The sequence below is a fragment of the Leopardus geoffroyi genome, chromosome A3 (assembly GCF_018350155.1).
Source record: "Leopardus geoffroyi isolate Oge1 chromosome A3, O.geoffroyi_Oge1_pat1.0, whole genome shotgun sequence".
In the NCBI taxonomy this organism is placed as follows: domain Eukaryota; kingdom Metazoa; phylum Chordata; class Mammalia; order Carnivora; family Felidae; genus Leopardus; species Leopardus geoffroyi.
The window spans coordinates 119398123-119417182 of record NC_059336.1 but is presented as its reverse complement, the minus strand read 5'-3'; the positions used below and the strand labels follow the sequence as shown (position 1 = coordinate 119417182).

At 57.2% G+C, this 19060-nt stretch overlaps 2 protein-coding genes across 6 annotated transcripts in view; one reads left to right on the top strand and one right to left on the bottom strand.

Moving 5' to 3' along the window:
* Positions 1 to 8868, top strand: part of DRC1 (dynein regulatory complex subunit 1) — a 46488-nt gene extending 37620 nt beyond the window's left edge. For 4 of the 5 annotated variants that reach the window (XM_045447470.1, XM_045447469.1, XM_045447466.1 and 1 more), the window contains 7 exons: positions 943 to 1055; positions 2289 to 2378; positions 2923 to 3009; positions 5627 to 5811; positions 6853 to 6996; positions 7339 to 7441; positions 8624 to 8868. In XM_045447470.1, coding sequence (XP_045303426.1) covers positions 943 to 1055; positions 2289 to 2378; positions 2923 to 3009; positions 5627 to 5811; positions 6853 to 6996; positions 7339 to 7441; positions 8624 to 8680 — 779 coding nt within the window. In that variant the 3' untranslated portion in view covers positions 8681 to 8868. The remainder of the gene's footprint in view (positions 1 to 942; positions 1056 to 2288; positions 2379 to 2922; positions 3010 to 5626; positions 5812 to 6852; positions 6997 to 7338; positions 7442 to 8623) is intronic. The other variant, XM_045447467.1, reaches the window with a different exon arrangement.
* A 530-nt stretch (positions 8869 to 9398) lies between these two features.
* Positions 9399 to 19060, bottom strand: part of OTOF (otoferlin) — a 94741-nt gene continuing 85079 nt past the window's right edge. The window contains 15 exon segments of the mRNA XM_045447465.1: positions 9399 to 10326; positions 10328 to 10342; positions 10344 to 10452; positions 12538 to 12638; positions 12730 to 12908; positions 13024 to 13265; positions 13397 to 13495; positions 15128 to 15216; positions 15600 to 15742; positions 16416 to 16576; positions 17227 to 17397; positions 17496 to 17623; positions 17959 to 18096; positions 18411 to 18545; positions 18671 to 18807. Coding sequence (XP_045303421.1) covers positions 10102 to 10326; positions 10328 to 10342; positions 10344 to 10452; positions 12538 to 12638; positions 12730 to 12908; positions 13024 to 13265; positions 13397 to 13495; positions 15128 to 15216; positions 15600 to 15742; positions 16416 to 16576; positions 17227 to 17397; positions 17496 to 17623; positions 17959 to 18096; positions 18411 to 18545; positions 18671 to 18807 — 2072 coding nt within the window. The 3' untranslated portion in view covers positions 9399 to 10101.

Genomic DNA, 19060 nt, shown 5'->3' with positions numbered 1-19060 from the left:
AGCGTCCGACTTCAGCCAGGTCACGATCTCGCGGTCCGTGAGTTCGAGCCCCGCGTCAGGCTCTGGGCTGATGGCTCAGAGCCTGGAGCCTGTTTCCGATTCTGTGTCTCCCTCTCTCTCTGCCCCTCCCCTGTTCATGCTCTGTCTCTCTCTGTCTCAAAAATAAATAAACGTTAAAAAAATTAAAAAAAAATAAAATAAAATAAATGACGCTTTTCTCCGTCTTGCTTTTTTCACTTACAAAATATCTTGGAGAAGATCAGTTTATGGTAGTGAGAAGAAACATGCTTTCCTCCGTTTTTATTTGGTATGGTGTCATGTGGCCGTGCAATGACTTATCCCAATAGTGTTCTGTTGGTGGCCACTTGGGATATTGCCAGGTTTTTGTCTGCTTGTTTGTGCTATTGCGAACAATGCAGCGATAAATAGCTGCGTGCGTTTGTGTTCGCATGTGTTTCCTGGTGAATTGTTGGGCTAGCCCCTTAAAAGCAGGACTGCTGGATCAAAGGGCAAATGCCTCTGTGACGTTACTGGGTGTTGTTCCATACGGATGGTGCCATTTTGTAGTTCTACCAGCAAGTTGGCATCTTGTACTTTTCAAACTATTTTCATTTATCTTATCTCATTTTATCTTTTAAGCAAACTAGTAAAACCTATAAATAGGTTCATCTTCTCCCTTCCACTCCCTGGTCACGGCCGGGTTTTGAGTATGATGTTTCCAAGTCGATGAAACTTAGGAAAGTGAAGGGTTATAGAATGGCAGAATTCTCTGGCTAGTCTCTTATTCCAATCCCCAGCCTTCCTGTTTTCCCCCACACACCAGGCTTTCTTCGGCTTTTTAAGAGGTAAATTTTCTCAAGGAAGGACGTTCGGCTGTTTCTCAAAGTCAACAGTTATCTTCTTTTTCTCTCCCACCCTCTCTTCTCTCTGCCCCACCTGCAGAAGAGGAAGGGATGGAGGAGGCCACCTCAGAAACAGAGTCTTACCTCGACCTGCCAAAGCAAGTTTCCACGAAAACGACCAGAAAGATCCTGATGCTCCTGTGTGATGAGTCGGTGAGTCCGGCTGCACGGGGCTGCAAGGGACTCCTGGCCGGTGGCTTTGCTGACCTTCTGCCCTTGCTTCTCGTGTGCTGCTTCTGACGACCCTGGCCTGGTGGAACGTGTCCCCGAGGCAGGAGTGCACAGGCATTCGGGAGCAGAGCTGGGGTCGTTTACCCTGAGAGGCTATGCTTCAGAGCTGCCCCAGCTGCCAACTGGGTCCTCCCTTAGTGGGTCGGCCAGGTGTGGGCCAGGTCGGTCCACAGGCACCCTGCTGATAAAAAAAAAAAAAAAACTCATTCTGCAAGAGAAGGGACGCCAGCCTCCCGTCTGTGAACCCACCTGCCAAGTAGTGTGGCCACAACTGATGTGGCCTTTGTCTGGGAGCTCAGTCTGTGATGACTCTGGGTGTGTCAGGCTTTGGCCACCCGCTCTGTGTGTTAGCAAACCCACCAGATTTAGTGTGAAGGGTGTGCTGGGCTGGCTCAGCTTGGGGAGGGGGCGGGGCGGCGTCACGGGACGTGACCGGTGTGCGTTTAGGTCCTGCAGTTCTGAGCGGAGATTAAAGGAGATGCAAGGCCTGCCGGCCTCCCGTCCCCTTGGGACAGTTGTCTTTGGCCAAGAGCCGACTCTTGCCGCTGAGGGGGCTCCCGCTGAACGAGACGGCAGGCAGGTACTCCTCTCTCTATTTGCAGGCTTGTGCCGGTGGCCCCCTCTGCCAGGGGCCCTCCCCCAGGCGTTCCCAGCTCAGAGTGGGTGCCGGGCCCCCAGTCTTCCCACTCACTGCCAACTTTGTGCGTACCGTGTTGTGACACGGCGTGTTCATCTGCCTCCGTGCCTTCCCCTCCTCCAGCTCTGTGCCTACCGCCCCGTCCTGTAGATATCTGAGGGCTAGCACAGGAGTGCAGTGACACTGGACGGGTGAGAATCTGTGACTCGATGAGGTCTGGGCGGCTGTGGAGAACTCAGGTGTTTGCCCAGTGGCTTGTGGGTGAGATGAGGCAGCACCCTTTCTTAGGTGGGGGGGGGAGGGGGACTAAATCCATGGTGAGCGTTGGGTTTACCCCTGGGAAGGGCCCCTTAGGCATCCTAGGAAGGCCTTCCTCTGGGGCCCCTGCTGCCCCAGTCTCATCCCTGAGGTCCTGCTCTGTGGAGTCACCGCTGGCTCGTCACACAGAGGTAGGCTGCACACCCGAGCACTGGTTTCTGAAACCTGTGTCTGACTGGAGATATCCTCTTCCCTCTCAGGGTTTCCTCATAGAGAGCAAGCTGCTGAGCCTTCTCCGTCCCCTGGAGAAGAGCGAGTGCTATCTGCTCAAGTTGGACGCCATCTTCTCAGTGAGTCCCACTGGGCTGAGTTGACGGGGGGTGGCGGGGGCCTCATTCCAAGACAGCCCCCCATGTTTTTTGCAACGTTTCCTCAGTCCTGGGAGTAGATATGGGTCTTCCGGGGCTTCCCTGGGCTGGCACATCTTTCCCTTTCCTTATTCTCCATGCGACAAATTGGCCGTGGAGTTTAGATGTCTCCCACCCCGGACGCTTCCTCTACCAGCTTCTCTCCCTCACGACCCAGCTCTCAGACTGTGGGTTCTCCCCTACACCCTTAAAGTCGGATGTGTGTTCGGCCTCCTTTAGCATTCTTACACCCACCGGGCCTGTATCGGGCTGTTCCTGACTCTGAGCAACGTTGCTCTGTTCTGCCGTGGTCTCGCTGTGCTTCCCCAGTGTTGAATGGCCTCACTCTGGGCCATGGCGGGTGCTGGGGACGTTCAGGGGAACAAGACGAGCCTCCCGCTCTTAGGAGCTGAGGGTCTCTGAACTCCCGCAGCAGCCGGGGGCCTTCTTGCTCTGGTGTTTGAGCCATCCTCCTGTTTTCCCCCAGGCCCTTGGGATTGAAAGTGAGGATGACTTGTACAAACTGGTGAACTTCTTCCTCAAATACCGAGTTCATCATTCACCCTCCGGTCAGGTAATGTGAAGTTCAATCAAAACGAGAGCATTTGAAATTCTGGAAGCCCCCCTGGAGGGCATTGTTGTCTTTGAGTAATACTCCTGGAAAAATAGTGAGGGCTTTATGTCAGAGAGAGCTAACTTAGTGTTTTCCTTAATATTGTCACTTTTTCTATTTGTGGTGGGAAGGATGGCTGGGGATGAGAGGCTGTTCTCCCTCACAGCCAGGCCTCAGCCACTATGAGCCCTGGGCCCACCAAGTTCTGAATATTTTGATCCCTAACACTTGACTAAAAATTATTTTTAGTATTGCTGGCCTCTGGGGGGAGTATCCTGACATGCTTTCAAAAAGGGTTGGCTGGGCCTCCTGGGTGACTCAGTCAGCGAAGCATCAGATTTCTGCTCAGATCACGAGCTCGTGGTTTGTGGGATCAAGCCCCACGTCAGGCTCCATACTGATAGCTCGGAGCCTGCTTGAGATTCTCTCTCTCCCTCTCTCTGTCCTCCCATGTGCACACGCTCTCTCTCTCTCAAAATAAACTTAATTTACACTTAATTTATTTTTTTATTTTATTATTTTTTTTAAAACAAATACATCTTTTTTTTCTTTTTTCTTTTAATTTTTTTTTTAACATTTATTTATTTTTGAGACAGAGAGAGACAGAGCATGAACGGGGGGAGGGTCAGAGAGAGGGAGACACAGAATCTGAAACAGGCTCCGGGCTCTGAGCTGTCAGCACAGGGGCCCGATGCGGGGCTCGAACTCACGGACCGCGAGATCGTGACCTGAGCCGAAGTCGGCGCTCAACCGACTGAGCCACCCAGGTGCCCCAATTTACACTTAATTTAAACTTAATTTTAAAAAAGGATTGAAAAAAAAATGAAAAAGAGTTGCCTGAGTGAACGAAACCTAGAAGCCATAAAGAGGGAAAACTAAGATCTATTTGATGACATTAACAAAAAAATCCTGTAAGGCAAAAATCACTATAAGCAAAGTGAAGATACAGATGAAAGTTGGGGGGAATTAAAAAAAAATTTTTTTTAATGTTTATTTATTTTTGAGAGAGAGCAAGGGAGGAGCAGAGAGAGGGAGACACAGAATCCGAAGCAGGCTCCAGGCTGCGAGCTGTCAGCACAGAGCCCGACACGGGGCTCGAACCCTTGAGCTGTGAGATCATGACCTGAGCCGAAGTCGGACACTTAACCGACGGAGCCACCCAGGCGTGGGGGGAAATATTTTTTAACTTACATTGCAGTTAAGGGCCAGTTTCCTTAATATACAAAGAACTCATATAAACCAATCAGGAAAAAACAGCCACAACTCCATGGAACAGATAAGGGATATGAACAAATATCTCCTGTAAGAGGCAATACAAATAACTTTTAAACATATGAAAAGGTAAGCAGGCCTCTCGTAATAAAAGAAGTGCAAATTAAAACTGCCCCAATTCCATTTTCACCTGTCAGGTCGGCAAGACTCTGCCAGTTTGATTGCACAGAGTGATGGCCGAGGTGTGGGAAACAGGCACTGCTGGGAGAGTAGATTGTTGCAGCCTCCGTGGAGGGCCGTTTGGTGGCACCAATTACAAAACTGTATTTACCCTGCAATTCTTCCAGGATTTCATTCTGCAGATATGTCTCAATACATTTGAAAGAATGTGTTTATTTGTAGCTTATACACTGCAGCCCTGCTCGAAATGGGAGAATAGTGAGAACAACCTACAATTCCATCTTGAAGGACTTGATTACCTACTAAGTAGTGCACCTACAAAACAGAATATTAATGCAATTAAAAAAAAAGAACAGGGGCGCCTGGGTGGCTCCGTCGGTTAAGTGTCCGACTTCAGCTCAGGTCCTGATCTCGTGGTTTGTGAGTCTGAGCCCCGCATCGGGCTCTGTGCTGATGGCTCAGAGCCTGGAGCCTGCTTCGGATTCTGTGTCTCCTTCTCTCTCTGCCCCTCCCCAACTTGTGCTCTGTCTCTCTCTGTCTCTCAAAAATAAATAAATGTAAAAAAAAAAAAAAAAAAAGAAGAACAAAGAAGTTCTTTACGTATTTATGCGAAAAGATCTCTAAGGTTTATTGGTATGTGAAAAACGCAACGTGCAGACCTGTGCATGTAATAGAGTATCGTTTTGTCAAAACAGGAGGGAAAGCGTGTGCCCGAGTGGACTGTAGTGTTTCTTTGGAAGGATACATAAGAAGCCGATGACGTAGGTTTGCCTGTGGGGTGTGAACTGAATGAACTACAAGACAGGAGTAGGAGGAGGACTTTTGAATTTAAAAATTCAGGTGTAACGTGTTACGATTCAAAAATATACATACTTCCAGCATAAGCCTTATGGATTTCAATAGAATGGACACCTATGAATCCCGATCTAGAAATAGAAGATTATCACTGTTTGGAAGATCCCATGCCCCCTCTTTTCCACTCTTTCCCCTCACCATTTCTTCCTTCCTGAAAACATCTACCTTTGCATCTGTTCCGTAACTTTCTGTAAACTTTTCTCTGTTTTTTTTTTTTTTTGTTTTTTTTTTTTTCGCTGTCTTCATACACTTAGACTTGTTGAGTGCCCCAATCCATAGTCACCCTGGCGCCTTTCTCCAGATCAGCCCCTGGAATCTTTCACTCCCACAGGAGCGAACAAGCCCAATGTCGGCCCTGGACCCAGGAGAGCAGACAGACCTCGAGAGACAGAAGGAGGGAAGCCTGGTGGGAGGGGAGCCAGAAGAGAAGGAGGTCCCCCCTTCTCCCACGCTCATCCACCCCAACGACGTCCTCAAGATCCTGGAGGCCTTTGTCATGGGTCTGAGGAAACCCAGGTATGGTGCTAGAGGGCTTGCCCGAGGCCTGGGGAAGCCAGGCTGGGCCGGGGCTGAGAAGATCCCAGTGCGGGGCAAGCACCTGGGCAGGAGGAAAGGGATGGGGAGGGCTGGAGGCGTCAGTGGACACGGATGAAAGGAAGGGGGCGTAGAAGTGATTTGCATTTTCTCATTCGTCGTTCATTCCACGGCCATTCACTGGGGTCTGCACTGTGTCGGCCCGTGGAGCTCACACCTTGTGATCGGAACCATGGTCACAGCCTATACCAGGTGTCACCAACGGCAGTCAGAGAGGGCTTTAGGAAGAGACGCACCAGTACCGGGTTTTCCTACATGGATACAGTGGGGGAGAGAGCATTTCAAGGTGTCACAGTGTGGGGAAAGGCCTGGTGTGTTCGAGAATCGTGGCAGAGGTGTGGCTGGTGTCAGGGTCTTCCCTGGGAAGTGGGACCGGTGGGTAGGGGAGCCGGGCCAAATCTTGGAGAGCTGCGCCTGCCATGGCTGGGACCTTTGCCTTTACTCTTGGGTGGACCGGAGCCACAACATGGTCTTAAGCGGTGGGGGAGCCATGATTAGGCTTGCATGTTAGAAAGATCCATTTGGTGGCAGGGATGGGGGTGACGCTGGATACAAGGAGAGCAGCCGGAAGGTTCGTCTAGGTGGAGGCATGGATATCCTGGGTCAAGGCTATTCTCGAGGGGATGCCGGAATTTGAGAGCCGTTTGGATGCACTAGTGAAGGAAACGGGCATCGTAGTGGGATGTAAAGCCAATGAGGTAAACTGGCTGAGAGAAGGGGGGTGGATAGAACCCCAGTGATGCTTTCACAAAGGTGACAATGGCACCAGAATCAGGAACACTGATGATAGGCATGTGCACTTTCTGAGAATCAGCCGTAAACCGAGACACTCGCACAGCTGAGTGGGAAGGGGACAGGTCTGCAGGCAGAAAGCCCGGGAGGGACAGGCACCGTGGCTGGCGCTGCGTGGGAGCCTGGGGGGTGCCAGGTGGGGGTGACGGTACTGCTGCTCTTAACCCCCAGGGACCCCCCGGCCCCAGTGAAGGTGGTGAAGTATGTGCGAGATACCTCGAAGGACTCTGCGTATTGGGAGGCCCTGGCCACGGTTCTCCCTTACGCCACGCAGAACCTCTGGGACGCTCTGTACACGGCCTTGGAGAAATACCAGTAAGTGTGTAGGTCACAGCCCAGGAGAAGGAGGGAGCCAGGCAGTTGGTGGAGGAGGATCCTGCCTGCGGTGGCCACATTTGCCACCCCCCTGGCTTGGAGACAAAAGCTGTCTTTGGAGGGAAAGCTCCTGTTGGGGGGTCATGTGGCGTTGGGTGGCTGGCCCCTCGCTCCTTATTCGGTTCCTAGCCCGGTGTGTTCGGGGCAGGAAGGTTGCTTGGGTGAGTGAAGCTTCAGGGCTCCTCTCCCAGCTCCAACCGGCACAGAGACATAGAGATCCTGGCCCCTGCCTGGTAGATTTGGAGCGTTCGATGAGCCTCTAATGGATTTTTCCGCCCAAAGCCTTGTTCTGACGCAGAGGGCCAAGCTGCTGATAGAAAACAACTCCCTGGAGAAGCAGAACACAGAGCTCCAGATGCTGCTTCAGCAGTATCTAGATTCCAAGGTGGGCGACGGGGCCGAGGAGGGTGGGCAGGAGGCCGTGGCAGGAAGCGGGACTGGAGATGTTAGGAAGTAGAGTCCCACCCCTCACTGGAAGCAAGGGAGGCTTGGGATGTGCCATGACATAGCAACCGTCACACCTCAAGTTGGGCCCGAATTATCGGACAAGGGAGTCCTTTGGACTTTGGACGCTGCCCGAAGTCTCCTTCAGGACGTGTGGGTTGTAATAGTGCCCTTTTGATGCCCATGGTCCTTGGTGCCAGATGCTTGTTGGACGTCTCTCGGAAGCGGGACCCGACCCCGCCGAGAGTGTCACAGCCCAGAGAGCCCTTCCTTATGGAGTTTCTTCTTTGGTCTTAACATCCCCTCTGTGAGGTCGATAGGGCACAAGTCATTCTCCCAGAGAGGAGAATCAAAACTGGGAGACTCTTGCCCACTCTGCTGGGCCAGATTGTCTGGCCCGGGATGTGACATGGCCAGAGGAGGCTCCAGCTGGGGCAGGTATTCCCCGGTCCTCACTCCTGCCCACTCCGGTGATATTTGGGGCAACTTCCCCATGGCCTGCAAGGGAAGAATCTCACCGTCTCTGCTTCTAAGGTTAGAATCCCTTCGTAACGTAGTTGCTGGCTCTGCTCTGCTAGTGTGGGATGCTTCATGTGGCACTGAGACTGTGGGCCGGGAGGGTCATGACACCCTGGGCTGGGGGTACGCCCTCCATCATCAGCTGTGTGTGTGAGAGGTGACCGAGGCCAGCCACAAGCCCGGGAACTGGGGATGTGTGGCCCCGTAACAGTCATTAGAGGACTGTCCATGCTGTCGTCGATGCCGCTGTGGGCAGAGGATGGGGGAGGAGGAAGGAAGGGCAGGGCTAGACTGGGGACGGGATGTGCAGGTGGTGGGAGGGGGTAGAGGGAAGATGTAAGAGAGTGGCTCAGGGCAGAAGGTTCAGAATGTTACCAGAGGTCAGCTAGCTGGAGCAGAAGCCAAACAAGAAACCTTAGGACTTCTCTTCCAAAGGAAGGCAGACCGTGGGCTTTCCCAGGCATCCGGAAGCGCTTGGCGGGGGGGAAACGCCTGCCGAGGTTTGGAGCCCTTAGGAGAGCCGACATATGCACCTGACCCGCAGAGGTCGTGAAGCAGGAGGGCCCTGGGGAAACTGTAATGACCTTTACTCTCTCTTTTCCAGATAAACTCTGAATTGCATGTTCCACCAACTCAGGTGTTACGGGCGCCCACCAAATAGAGTCGGACCTCCAAAGGCTGCTGTGTTACAGTGTATGCGGGTGCCGGGGCTGGCACGTTTCACCTGGGGAGCTGCCTGGGACTACTCTGGATTTTCCAGAGCTACTGGGATAGGGCCTGTCGAAATAAGGCCACGGGAGGGGTTACCTGTATCCTGTAGTCGTGATTGATTAAAGTCTTTAAAAGGTTGTGGCTGAATCTTTTCACAGAGGTCAGGTCCAGTGAGACCCTGGCCCATGACCCCACCTCTGTGTCACGAGGGGACTTTGTCCCCACCTCAGACTGTGGTATGAGAACGGCATGTCCCTGTGAGACTGGACCCAGGCCAGTGGCATGGGACTTCCTTCTTGCATTTGGAGCAGGTCTGTGAGTGGAGGCTGGAGCTTTGGGGCTCTTGCAAGGTCTTAAGCGTTCTGACTGTCCTTGGGCCTGCAGGACCCTTTTTGTGAGTTTTTGGGGTCCCTGGTTCCACCTGGTATAGTGTGAGGCTCCTCCTGTGGGCAGCCTGCAGGTGCCCTGGGCAGGTGTCCTGGGCAGGTGGCCCCGTGCCTTAGGCCCTCCTTCAACCCTCCTTCAACCCCAGTGCCTTGAGGCCACTTACCCAAAGGGGAAAAGCCAGAGGGGCCCAGCTGGTCCTGAGTTTGCCATCCTCAGAGTGCTCACAGATCTCGCGCCCCTATCCCGGTCCCCCAGCTTGGCCAACTGGAGACCGGTCAGCCCAGTGTTTCATTCTTTTATTATTAAGAGAAAAATCACCACGCAAGAAAGGAACAACAGCCAAGAGAAACCCAGCTCTCACTGCAAGTACCATCCCCCTGCCTGGCCGAAATGAGGTCCTGGCAGGGCGGGGCGGGTCGGCACTGGGGTGGGGGTGGGGCACAGGGGTTCACTCTCACTGCTCCTCATCTAGGCTTCTGAGCACTGGTCCGGGCAGAGGAAGCTCTGGGAAGCGATAAAAACCCACAGGCAGGGCTGGGCCTGGGCTTGTGCTCCCACCAGGGCGTCTCCCGGGCGGGAAGAAGATCCACTCTCAGAGGGCGGCAGGGAGGAAGCAGCCACCTCCCCACCATTGGTAGGAAGGGCCTGGCCCACGTTTGCAGGACAGACTGGTGGTGTGGCTGTCCTCACAGGATTCTGTTGGGGAGGGAGGGTGATGCTTTCTGCTTACTCATTCTTTTTTATAGCTCTGGGCACTGGCCCACGATGGAATTCTCAGTCAATTCCATTAAAGTTTTACTCTTCCATTGGAGGGCCTTGGGGACATCTGGGGTGGCCTCCCCCGGAGCCAGGGCCTGAAGAAAGTAGTGCCTCAGCAAGGAGGGGCAGACCCCCACCCCTGCCCACACTTCCCACCCCTCGGGCAGGGGCCGGAGGGGTGGGGTGAGGCCCGCAGCCGGCTCAGGTGGAGCAGGGGCAGGGGTGTCACCAGCCCAGCAAGCAGGAGGCTGCAAGGGGAAGGGGGACACTGGGCTTCTCGAGCTCCCCAGGGAGAGTGCAAGGTCCACGCCAGAGGAGGGGCAAAGGCACAGGTCCAGGCGGGGAGGGGGGGGGGTAGCGGCAGCCAGGCCTGGGGGGGCGGTGGGGGGGGTGCTTCACGCCCCCAGGAGCTTCTTGACCATGTAGCCAGGGAGGCTGTAGAGGAAGAGGGCCAGCATGAGCAGCCCCAGCAGCGCCAGCACGATCTTGATGATGAGCCACTTGTACCTCGTGCAGATGAGGTACTTGATGGACTTGAGGGGGTTGAGGAACCAGACGAAGGCGGTGTCAGGCCGGCTGGGGGAGGGGAAGCCGCGGTCAGGCAGCGGGCCTCTCCAGGGCACCCCAGGCCCTCAGCCTTCTTAGGGCCCTGACACAGCCCCGGTCCCCAAAGTAGTGCGTGCCGGAGCCAGGTTCTAGCCCTTTCTAAGCACTAGGTTTGCTGCTTGCGTTCCTGTGCGTTTGGTGGGACTCTTTGGCCCCCAGCCTCCTCCCCAGGCCCGGAGGGCTTTCTGGCAGTCGGGCAGCCGTCCAGCTAACACCTGGACGATGGCGGCCTTGGCCTTGGCCTTGGCCACTCACCATGTGAAGACGCAGCCACAGGGCTGCAGGCTGTTCTGATTCCTGGGAACCTCGTCTACTTAGCGGCTCGTTGTACGTGCTCCAGACTCGGCCCCCGTGTCTTTCTGTGAATCCGTGATCCTCAACCTCTCCCGCTTTTCTGAGGAACAGGGGCTTCTGGCCCCACCAGCCCTGCCCAGGGTCTGAGGAGCCCCGGTTGGGGCGCCAGCCACACTCAACCACCTGCCCGCTGTGGGGGTGGGGTTACGGCTCTGCCTTCTGCATAGGCTCCCGGCCAAAAGGGGCTTGCTAAGCTTTACCTTCTGTGGTTTACGTTACAGGAATGGTAGGTTTTGTAAGATGTCAAGATATAAAATTCCAATACTGGGTATGCTTTTTCAACCTCCTGGGCCAGCGGCCGCCGGAGGACACAGACCGTGCCCTCCCAGAGCCAGGCGCAGGGCACCTGGTTTCCAGCCTTAGCGGTGACGGGCAAGTTGGACGCCTGAGCCTCAATTTCCTCCCTTACGTAGTGGGGTGCCTAGTGGACCCTGCCTCCGGGGTCAGTGAAAGGGTAAGGAGAGAAAGTGCATGTGAAACGCTAGGCGCGGTTCCCGGCCCTGAATAGCCGCTCAGCTGGCTGCAAAAATGTGGGAACTGAATGGGGTTCCTTACCGCCCTGCCTGGCAGAAAATGGCTCTGGGCCCGGAGGGGAATGCTGGTAGGAACTAGTCAGGCCTCGCTGGCTAATCCTAGCCAAACCCTCTCCCCGTTCCCCGTCCTCATGTCAACTCTTTCTGCCAATGGCCCTGGGTTAGTATCTGTTGGTCTGTCACGAGGACAGGGGGTGGGGTGATGCTCAGAAGACTGGGTGGCAATTTGAAGGCCGAGGCTGGGTCTTAGCCCTAATGTGCTGGGCGACCTTAGGCGAGTTGCTTCACCTCTCTGGCCTGACACGCACTCATGTAAAACAGTGATTTTAGTTCTGAGAGCCCGTGGTACCGTTTGACAGCTTGCAAGTTGCTGTGTGTGTGTGCATGCCCTGTGTGTGTGTGCATGCCCTGTGTGTGTGTGCATGTGTGTGTGCGTGTGTGTTCTGCATGCTGCCAAGCTCATCGGCCCTGGGTCCGGAGGAAGAAGTGAGGAGGACCAGAGCCAGCAGGATGCCAGGCTCAGGCCCCCAGGTCTTCCTGACCAGGTAGCCAGGCACAGAGCAGAGAAAGAGGGTGAGGAGGAGGAGCAGTTTGAGGAACCGCCAGCGGCTTGTGTGCCACAGGAAGTAGAGGGCAGACTTGAGAGGGTTCAAGAACCAGATGAAGCTCGTGTCTGGCCGCCTGGATCAGCAAGAGGGCGGAGGGAGCACGGAGAGAGGACACAGAGGATGAAGGCTCAGGGTGTGGTCAGGGGTCTTGCGACAGGGGGGCGACCCTGGGCTGAGCACCCTGGGCTGAGCGTGCGCACTTCCCGGCACCTCCCCAGCCATCAGGGCCCCCCTGGGCCCCCAGCCCGCTCGCTTCTGGCAAAAACGAGGAAGAGCGTTTCAGTCTGTGAAATGGGGCCTTCCCTGGGAGAGGGGCTGATCCCCTGCACGGAAGCCCGGTCGCCCGTGCCCCGGTTCAGAGCGAGGGGTGCATTCCAGGCGGAAGTGGAGAAGGGAGGAGGCTCCCTCGCAACGAGGCTACCGCCCTGAAAGGGCTAGAGAACGCCAGAGGTGCCTGCAGCGTGGGAGCAAGAAGACCAGAAGGTTCTGGCCCCTCCTTCCTGCCCCCATGGCCCCAGGGACCAGCGTGGCAGGGGCGCCAGGCAAGGCAGCATACTCACTTGGGTTTCTCTAGAGGGTCAGGTTCATTGCGGGCCAGGCCCACCGGATTCTTCTCTGCCTCCTCCGCTGTCAGTAGATGCAATTCTGCCTCCACCTTGCCCTGCGGAAAGGAACAGAAGGATCCTAGGGCTCAGGCGGGGTGCGCGGCCCAGCCCTGCCCCGCCCTCTGCGGGAGCCGTGGCGGTCCCCACCGTGAGCTCGAACTCATCGTTCTCATTGCGGGCCAGGAGGGGCCACCAGCCTTTGACGCGCTTCTGCTTGAAGATGGAAACCAGGGGCACGTCCACCTCCCCCGTGGCCATCTCCATGGTGCACTGCTTGGCTGTCTTGGCGCCCCGGGGAAAGCGGTTGAGGTCCAGCTCGATGGCCCCTGTGGCAACCTTGGAGTCAGCTCTGACAGCCTGGGTCCCGTTGATCCCCACCGGGGTGGGCTCCCTCCGCCCCTGCCTCCCCCTGCCCTACCCCTCCGCTCCCCAGCCCTGCACCCAGGAAGTCGTCCGCGGAGAAGTGGTCCGCGTCCCAGATCTGCAGGGTGAGCCGCGCGGGGATCTTGTACTCGGTCTCGTCCCAGGAGAACATGGACTCCTTCTTGGAGATGACAATCCTTTCCTCGGCGGCCAGGTAGTCGAAGGGGAACAGGTAGCGCCAGTTGAAGTTGCCCTCGCCGGTGAGGGAATGATAGTGGACATCCGTGTCCTGCTTGTCCTCCTGCTGGCCCTTCAGCCACCTGCCGGGTGCCATTAGCTCCAGACCCGCGGCCACCCGCAGGGAGCCCCCTCCCTCCTCCCTGGCCTCCTGGGAAGGTGGGCTCACCCGTCCCAGCACCCCTACCCCCCAGCCAGGGGCCCTCTCACCCACCCCCGCACAAAAATGTCGCTGGACTTCTCCCCAGTAAAGAAGTCATCGTCCTCCAGGACCACCTCGTCTGTGTTCCACACGATGACCCGGAGCTCATACCTGGGCAGGGGAGAGGCTGGCTCGCAGTCTGGGGCGGGGGGGGGGCGGCCCCAGGGTCTTGGTGTAGATGGGGCAGGTACCTGAGGGGAGCGCTGGGACTCGTGAGCATAGGAGCTGGCCCAGGCTGGGGTGCAGACAGCCCATTCGGGTAAGAGGGCAAGGAGGGGAGCGGAGGGGACCCGGGTGAGGGAGAGAGGGTCAGCCGGCCGGCATGGCTGTCGTGAGGAGAACCCTAGGGGAAGCCCGTCTGGCCGGCTCTCCAGGACAGAGCAGGGAGGCTGACTCAGGCCTGGGAGGGGCAGGGGTGGCTGCTGCGGGGTGGCTCAGCAGGAACTCGGTCTCCAGAGGCTGGAAGACACTGTGTCTAACACAAGTTTACGTGTGGGCCCAGCAGCTGGCATGCTAATGGCATCTGGTTTCCTTTAGGTCCTTGTCCCAGAAAAGGATTTTCCCCCTTGCGGTGTAATTGTCATTATAAATAGGTACATTTCAGCCTTTACGAGTTGGCTTTACGAGTTCAGCCTTTACGAGGTTGGGTCGCCCCCTCCGCTCTCCTCAGAGTGGGGCTCTCGCCCGGACTGCAAGTCCCAGGTGACACAATGGGGTCGGGTGTCCCCTGGTGGCCATCCCTGGGACAGCACACCTGTGACCTCAGACCCGGAGGCGATTCCAGGCAGAATTTGCCGTATGATTTGCAGGGCCCGGTGCAAAGTGGAAAGGTGGGGCCTTTTATTAAAAAAATCATTAAGAATTTAAATATCGCCATTTTGAAGTGAGCGTGGGGCCCCTCTGAGTGTGGGGTCTCTGCTACTTCCCCACCCATGCGGTTGGCCCTGGTTCCAGGCACTAGGATGTTAGAAGCGGCAGCAACTCCATCCTGCCGCCTTCCAGATGGGAAAACCAAGGACCAGAGAGGTAAAATGACCTGGCCAGGGCCAACTAGGAGAGGCGGGTGGCCTGGCTTCTGATCCAGTGCTCTTTCCACTCTATCAACGTCCCCCCTCTTCCAGGCGCTCACTCCTACATACCTCCTCGGCAAGGGTTTTAAAGAAAACCTGGCAGAGCTTGGGGAGCCTGGGTGGCTCAGTCGGTTAGGTGTCTGACTTTGGCTCAGGTCATGATCTCACAGTTCGTGAGTTCGGGCCCCACGTCCGGGTCTGTGCTGACAGCTCGGAGCCCGGAACCTGCTTCGGATTCTGTGTCTCCCTCTCTCTCTGCCCCTCCCCTGCTCATATTCTGTTCTCTTTCTCTCAAAAATAAATAAACATTAAAAACTTGTAAAGAAAACCTAGCAGAGCTTAATGACAGCCTGGAGTGGGGACAAGGGGAACGGGCTCTCAGGGGTGATGCCGCTGTGAGGAAGAGAGTCCCCTGGAGGGTGCTGGTGAGTACACATCACCTCATTGCCCGCACACTGGGTGGGGGGTGGCTGTGCCTTGGCAAAGGGGACCCACCTAGGGTAGGCCCCATAGCTGTCTCCATGGGTTGCCCTGTTCCCCCCTGAAGGCCACATGGGAAACACCACTGACCAAGGTGATGCAGGTGGTCTGGGCCTGGGGCTCCCACAGGAATGAAGGCCATGGGGGGAGGGACAAGAGATGGGGGAGGTAGTGCTGGGCCCCAGAAGCTCACTTCTTGGGCTTCCGGGGGGAGATGTCCAGAGGCGTCCCAGGGGCCGGCATGTCCATGGGGAACATGTCCACCCACAGCTCCAGGCGGCCCTATGGAAGAGAGGGCGTGGCAGATCTCCCCAGGGACTCCCTCCCTGCCCAGGAAGGCCAGCTCTCCTCCCTCCCAACCTTTGTTCCCTCAGGACCCGGTTCATCAGTTTTCGTCCTTGGACGCCAGAATCCCTATGACCTCACCAACAGCCAATCACAGCGTCTAAGGGAGACACCGCAGGCTGCACCTGAGCTCATGGGGCTCACACTCAAAGGAAAGACACAGGCCCCTGGAGCTACCGTGAGGGGCCATGCTAGGAAAGTGCCTTCCAGGCTTTTGGGAAGGCAGCGAATAGTTGGAGGATCCATTTTTATGGGCCTGGGTAGGGACTCCCTGATCCCAGATACCAAAGAACCTCGGATCTAGGCCTGGCGAGCGTCACCTGCTCGATGCCTGGCTTGTCAGGGTTGAGCAGGGGCCGGGTTTCCACGTGTTCGGGCACCAGGCGGCAGCCCACGCGGGGGATGTCCTCCCAGTGCCTCAGGGCAGATAGAGCCACGTGCTCTTCCGTAGGCTTCCTCTGACCTGTGGGTGCCGGTGGGTCAGCGGCACATAGGGCCTCAGCACAGCAAGGGACCCATGCTGGGGCTAGACTCGGGGGCACAGAGCGGCCCCTGAGCCATCACTCATCCATACGGTCTCCTTTTACTGTTGGGGAAACTGAGGCACGGGGGCAGCGTGGCTTGCCCGAGTTCTCAGCTGCCCCATGGGGCCCAGCGAGACCTGTGCTCTTGGGTTTCCCCTGCCTGGGGAATCTGACCAGAGAATCCTGCTGGGCTGTGAGAGCAGGGAGGGGGGGAATCCACTTCCTGTCTCAGCACCCTGCGGGGCCGCAGCATGAGTTCCGCAGCACGCGTCTCCTGTTCTCTGGAAGTGCCACGTGACAAAGGAGTGGGGCGAGTCAGCTGGGACCTGGGCCCACACCCTCACTCTGCCCCCGAAGGGCCACGTGACTTTGGGCAAATCACTGTAGAATGGGAAGAACCTCCCTACCCCACAGGAATTCTGGGAGGGAGAGAGAAGGCAGCAAGTGTGCAGGCGCTTGTGCCGGAGGGCAGAGGCTGGGCAGAGGGGAGCGGGGCGCTAGGCTGACGGGCAGAGGGTCTAAGGACGCCCCAGTCTAGGCCTTGAAGTCCTGCCGCAGGAAGCGTGGGTCCCTCTTGGCCTCTGACACCCCCCGTGTCCAGCGCCTTGTTACCATTCTCGTCCTCGATCTCGGAGGGCCCAGTGAAGACACGGTTGGACACCTTCACTCTCCCGGGGGGCCCAAAGTGGGGGCCGTCCACTTTGCCCTCCTTGCAGAGGCGGGTCAGAATCTGGCTGGGCTTCATGGGGTCCCGCCAGATATTGTAGCCATGTCTGTGGGAGGGGGCACACAGGTTTCGTGGGGCTCAGGGTGGGGCTGGGGCCCATCCCCCGGTGGCAGCTGGTTCCTGCCAGTTCTCTTAAGTTGGCTGCTGCCCCATGTCAGCAAGCAGGCCCTGCCCGAGACACTAGGGCTGCTCGAGGCTGATCCCTCTTACCCCAGGCTCCAGCCTCACATGTCCCGTGTCCTGAGGATGAGCTTTCAGCCTCCCTCAACACAGCCCAATCCATTCCCCAACTGTGCCCTCTCCTCTGGAGCTTCAGAGACTCCCACGAGGACACTGGTAACCAGAGAGTTTGGGGACGTGTCGAGAGTCACACAGCCTGTCAGTGGCAGAGACTGGCTGGATCCCCAGTGGCCTCTGCCTGGCCTCTTCCCAGCCCTGGGGTTCTCTCCTTGCCCGGCCTCCCCCGTCCTAGAAGCCGCGCCCCCCCTGCCCCGGCTCTCTCCTCGAATCTGTGGTCTGCTCGGTCTGTACGGATGGACGCCTGGACTGGGACCGAAACTGTAATATATCCACCTTCCCAGACCACGATCTCTGAGTCTTGGGTTTCCGAGTCAAGATGCGGCAGGTGCGCCCACCCCCGCCCCGCCCCGCCCCTGCCCCTGCCCCGCCCCTGCCCCTGCCCCCCACCCCACGCACATGGAGTAGGTCTGGGCGATGCCACAGGTGGCCCGGTGTTTGCTGTAGAAGCGGTTCTCCAGGTCAATCTTGGTTTCCCCGATGAGGTCATCGGTGCCTACCAGATCCCAGTCGTACACGGCCACTGTCAGCATGGATTCCATGGGGAAGGAGGCCTCGATGTCAAAGGACCTGGCGGGGTGGGGATTAGAAGGACTGAGGGTGTCTGGCCGGGGAAGCCGGGTGGGGCCAGAGGGGGCGGTGGCCCGTGGGCCGCCAGGAGGCCTTACTTCCCAAAGACAGGGTTGAGCTGCTTGGAGATGTAGTTCTCCTTGTCTCGGATGTCAGTTTTGCCCAGCCGGATGGCAATGTAGGGGTCGGCTTTGCCGTTAATGTCTGCGGGGTGCAGGTCCGTGGCCTGGGGTGGGGGAGGGGTGCTCCTGAGCAGGCTCCCCACACACCCTCTTCGCCTTCCAGTGCCCTCACCCCTCTCTGATGGTCCCGTGAGAGCAAAGGGCGGGAGCACTGGACCGGAGAAAGGAGAGTTGCTGTGTCACCTGGGGCAAAAGTCGTCGCCCATCTCAGGTCTTGGCTTCCTCCTCTAGAGAAGGTGGGAACTAGGCCAGGTGACCTCTCTGGTGCCTCCCAGTTGGGGCTGTGACACTTTACACTGACACTTTGGAGCGCTGCTTTAGCGTCTCCTGGGCAGGAGGACTGGGAGACCGGGGGGAGGAGATTTGAGGGGAGTCTTACCCTGACCACATAGACTCGGACCAGCACATTGATGGGGTCGTTGCTGGGGATGCCCTGGAACATGCCGTAGGTGGGGTCGTAGCCGGCTTCCCGGGACACGTCCTCTGGGAGTGGCACTTTATACACGCAGAGGGAGCCCTGGGGCAAGGCAGGGGCTCAGGCGAGGGTAGCGTTCCAAACGGTCCACAGTACAGAGGGATGGCATCCTGTGCTCAGGGTTGATGGATCTGAGGGGGGTCCAGGGGCTCAGGAGGGAGTGGCCAGGGCAACGTTGGGGGTGGGGCACTCAGGGCAGATGCTCTTTTTTAAGCAGCATAGAAATATTTTCATGTTTACCAATCAGGGTAGCTGACAGTTCCACTTGACTGTCGGCCCTGGGCTTGGGGTGGGGAGAAGAGCTGGTGGACGAGGGGTACGATGCTCAGGGCCTGGGCGCACACTCCTTGCCTCACCTTGAACCGGCCCACGATGCGCTCCTCCTCCGTGGAACCGTCCTCGTCATCCCCCGTCTTGCCCCGCAGCAGATTGAAAGTGTGCAGCCAGTCCTCAAAGTTGTCAAACTCAGACTCCAGCTCCTTGGGGTACACCTGAGCCAGGCCAGGCCATCAGGGGGACACGGCACGACCACTGCACCCTGTCTTGTCCCATCTGCCCCCGCCCCTGCCCCAGGCAGGACCCCACACCCCTGGTGGGTCTGCCCCCAGACCCTCACCTTAAGCTCATCAATCTTGGGTTTCTTCTTCTCTGGGGCCTCAGGCCCCTGGCCAGTGCCGGGGCTCTGGGTTCTCTTTTTCTTCTCCTCTTTCGCTGTCTTTGCCTTCTCCTTGCCCTTCATCGGCCCCTTTAGGCCTGGCCAGAACCAGAAAAGGAGGCCCTGGTCAGTTTGGGGCAGAAACGATGAAGCAGGAAGTTCTGGGTTAGAGACCCAGATCGGCTGCTAATTGACTTTGCTGATGTAACTCCTCTGGGCCCTGTGTACTCATCGGTAAGATGCAGACAGTACTCCCTGGCATGCCTGCCTCCCACGGGTGGGTGCAGGGCGCCCATAAAGCCACACTGGGACTGTGTACAAAGACCGCTGCCGTGCCCTCCGGCAGAGCAG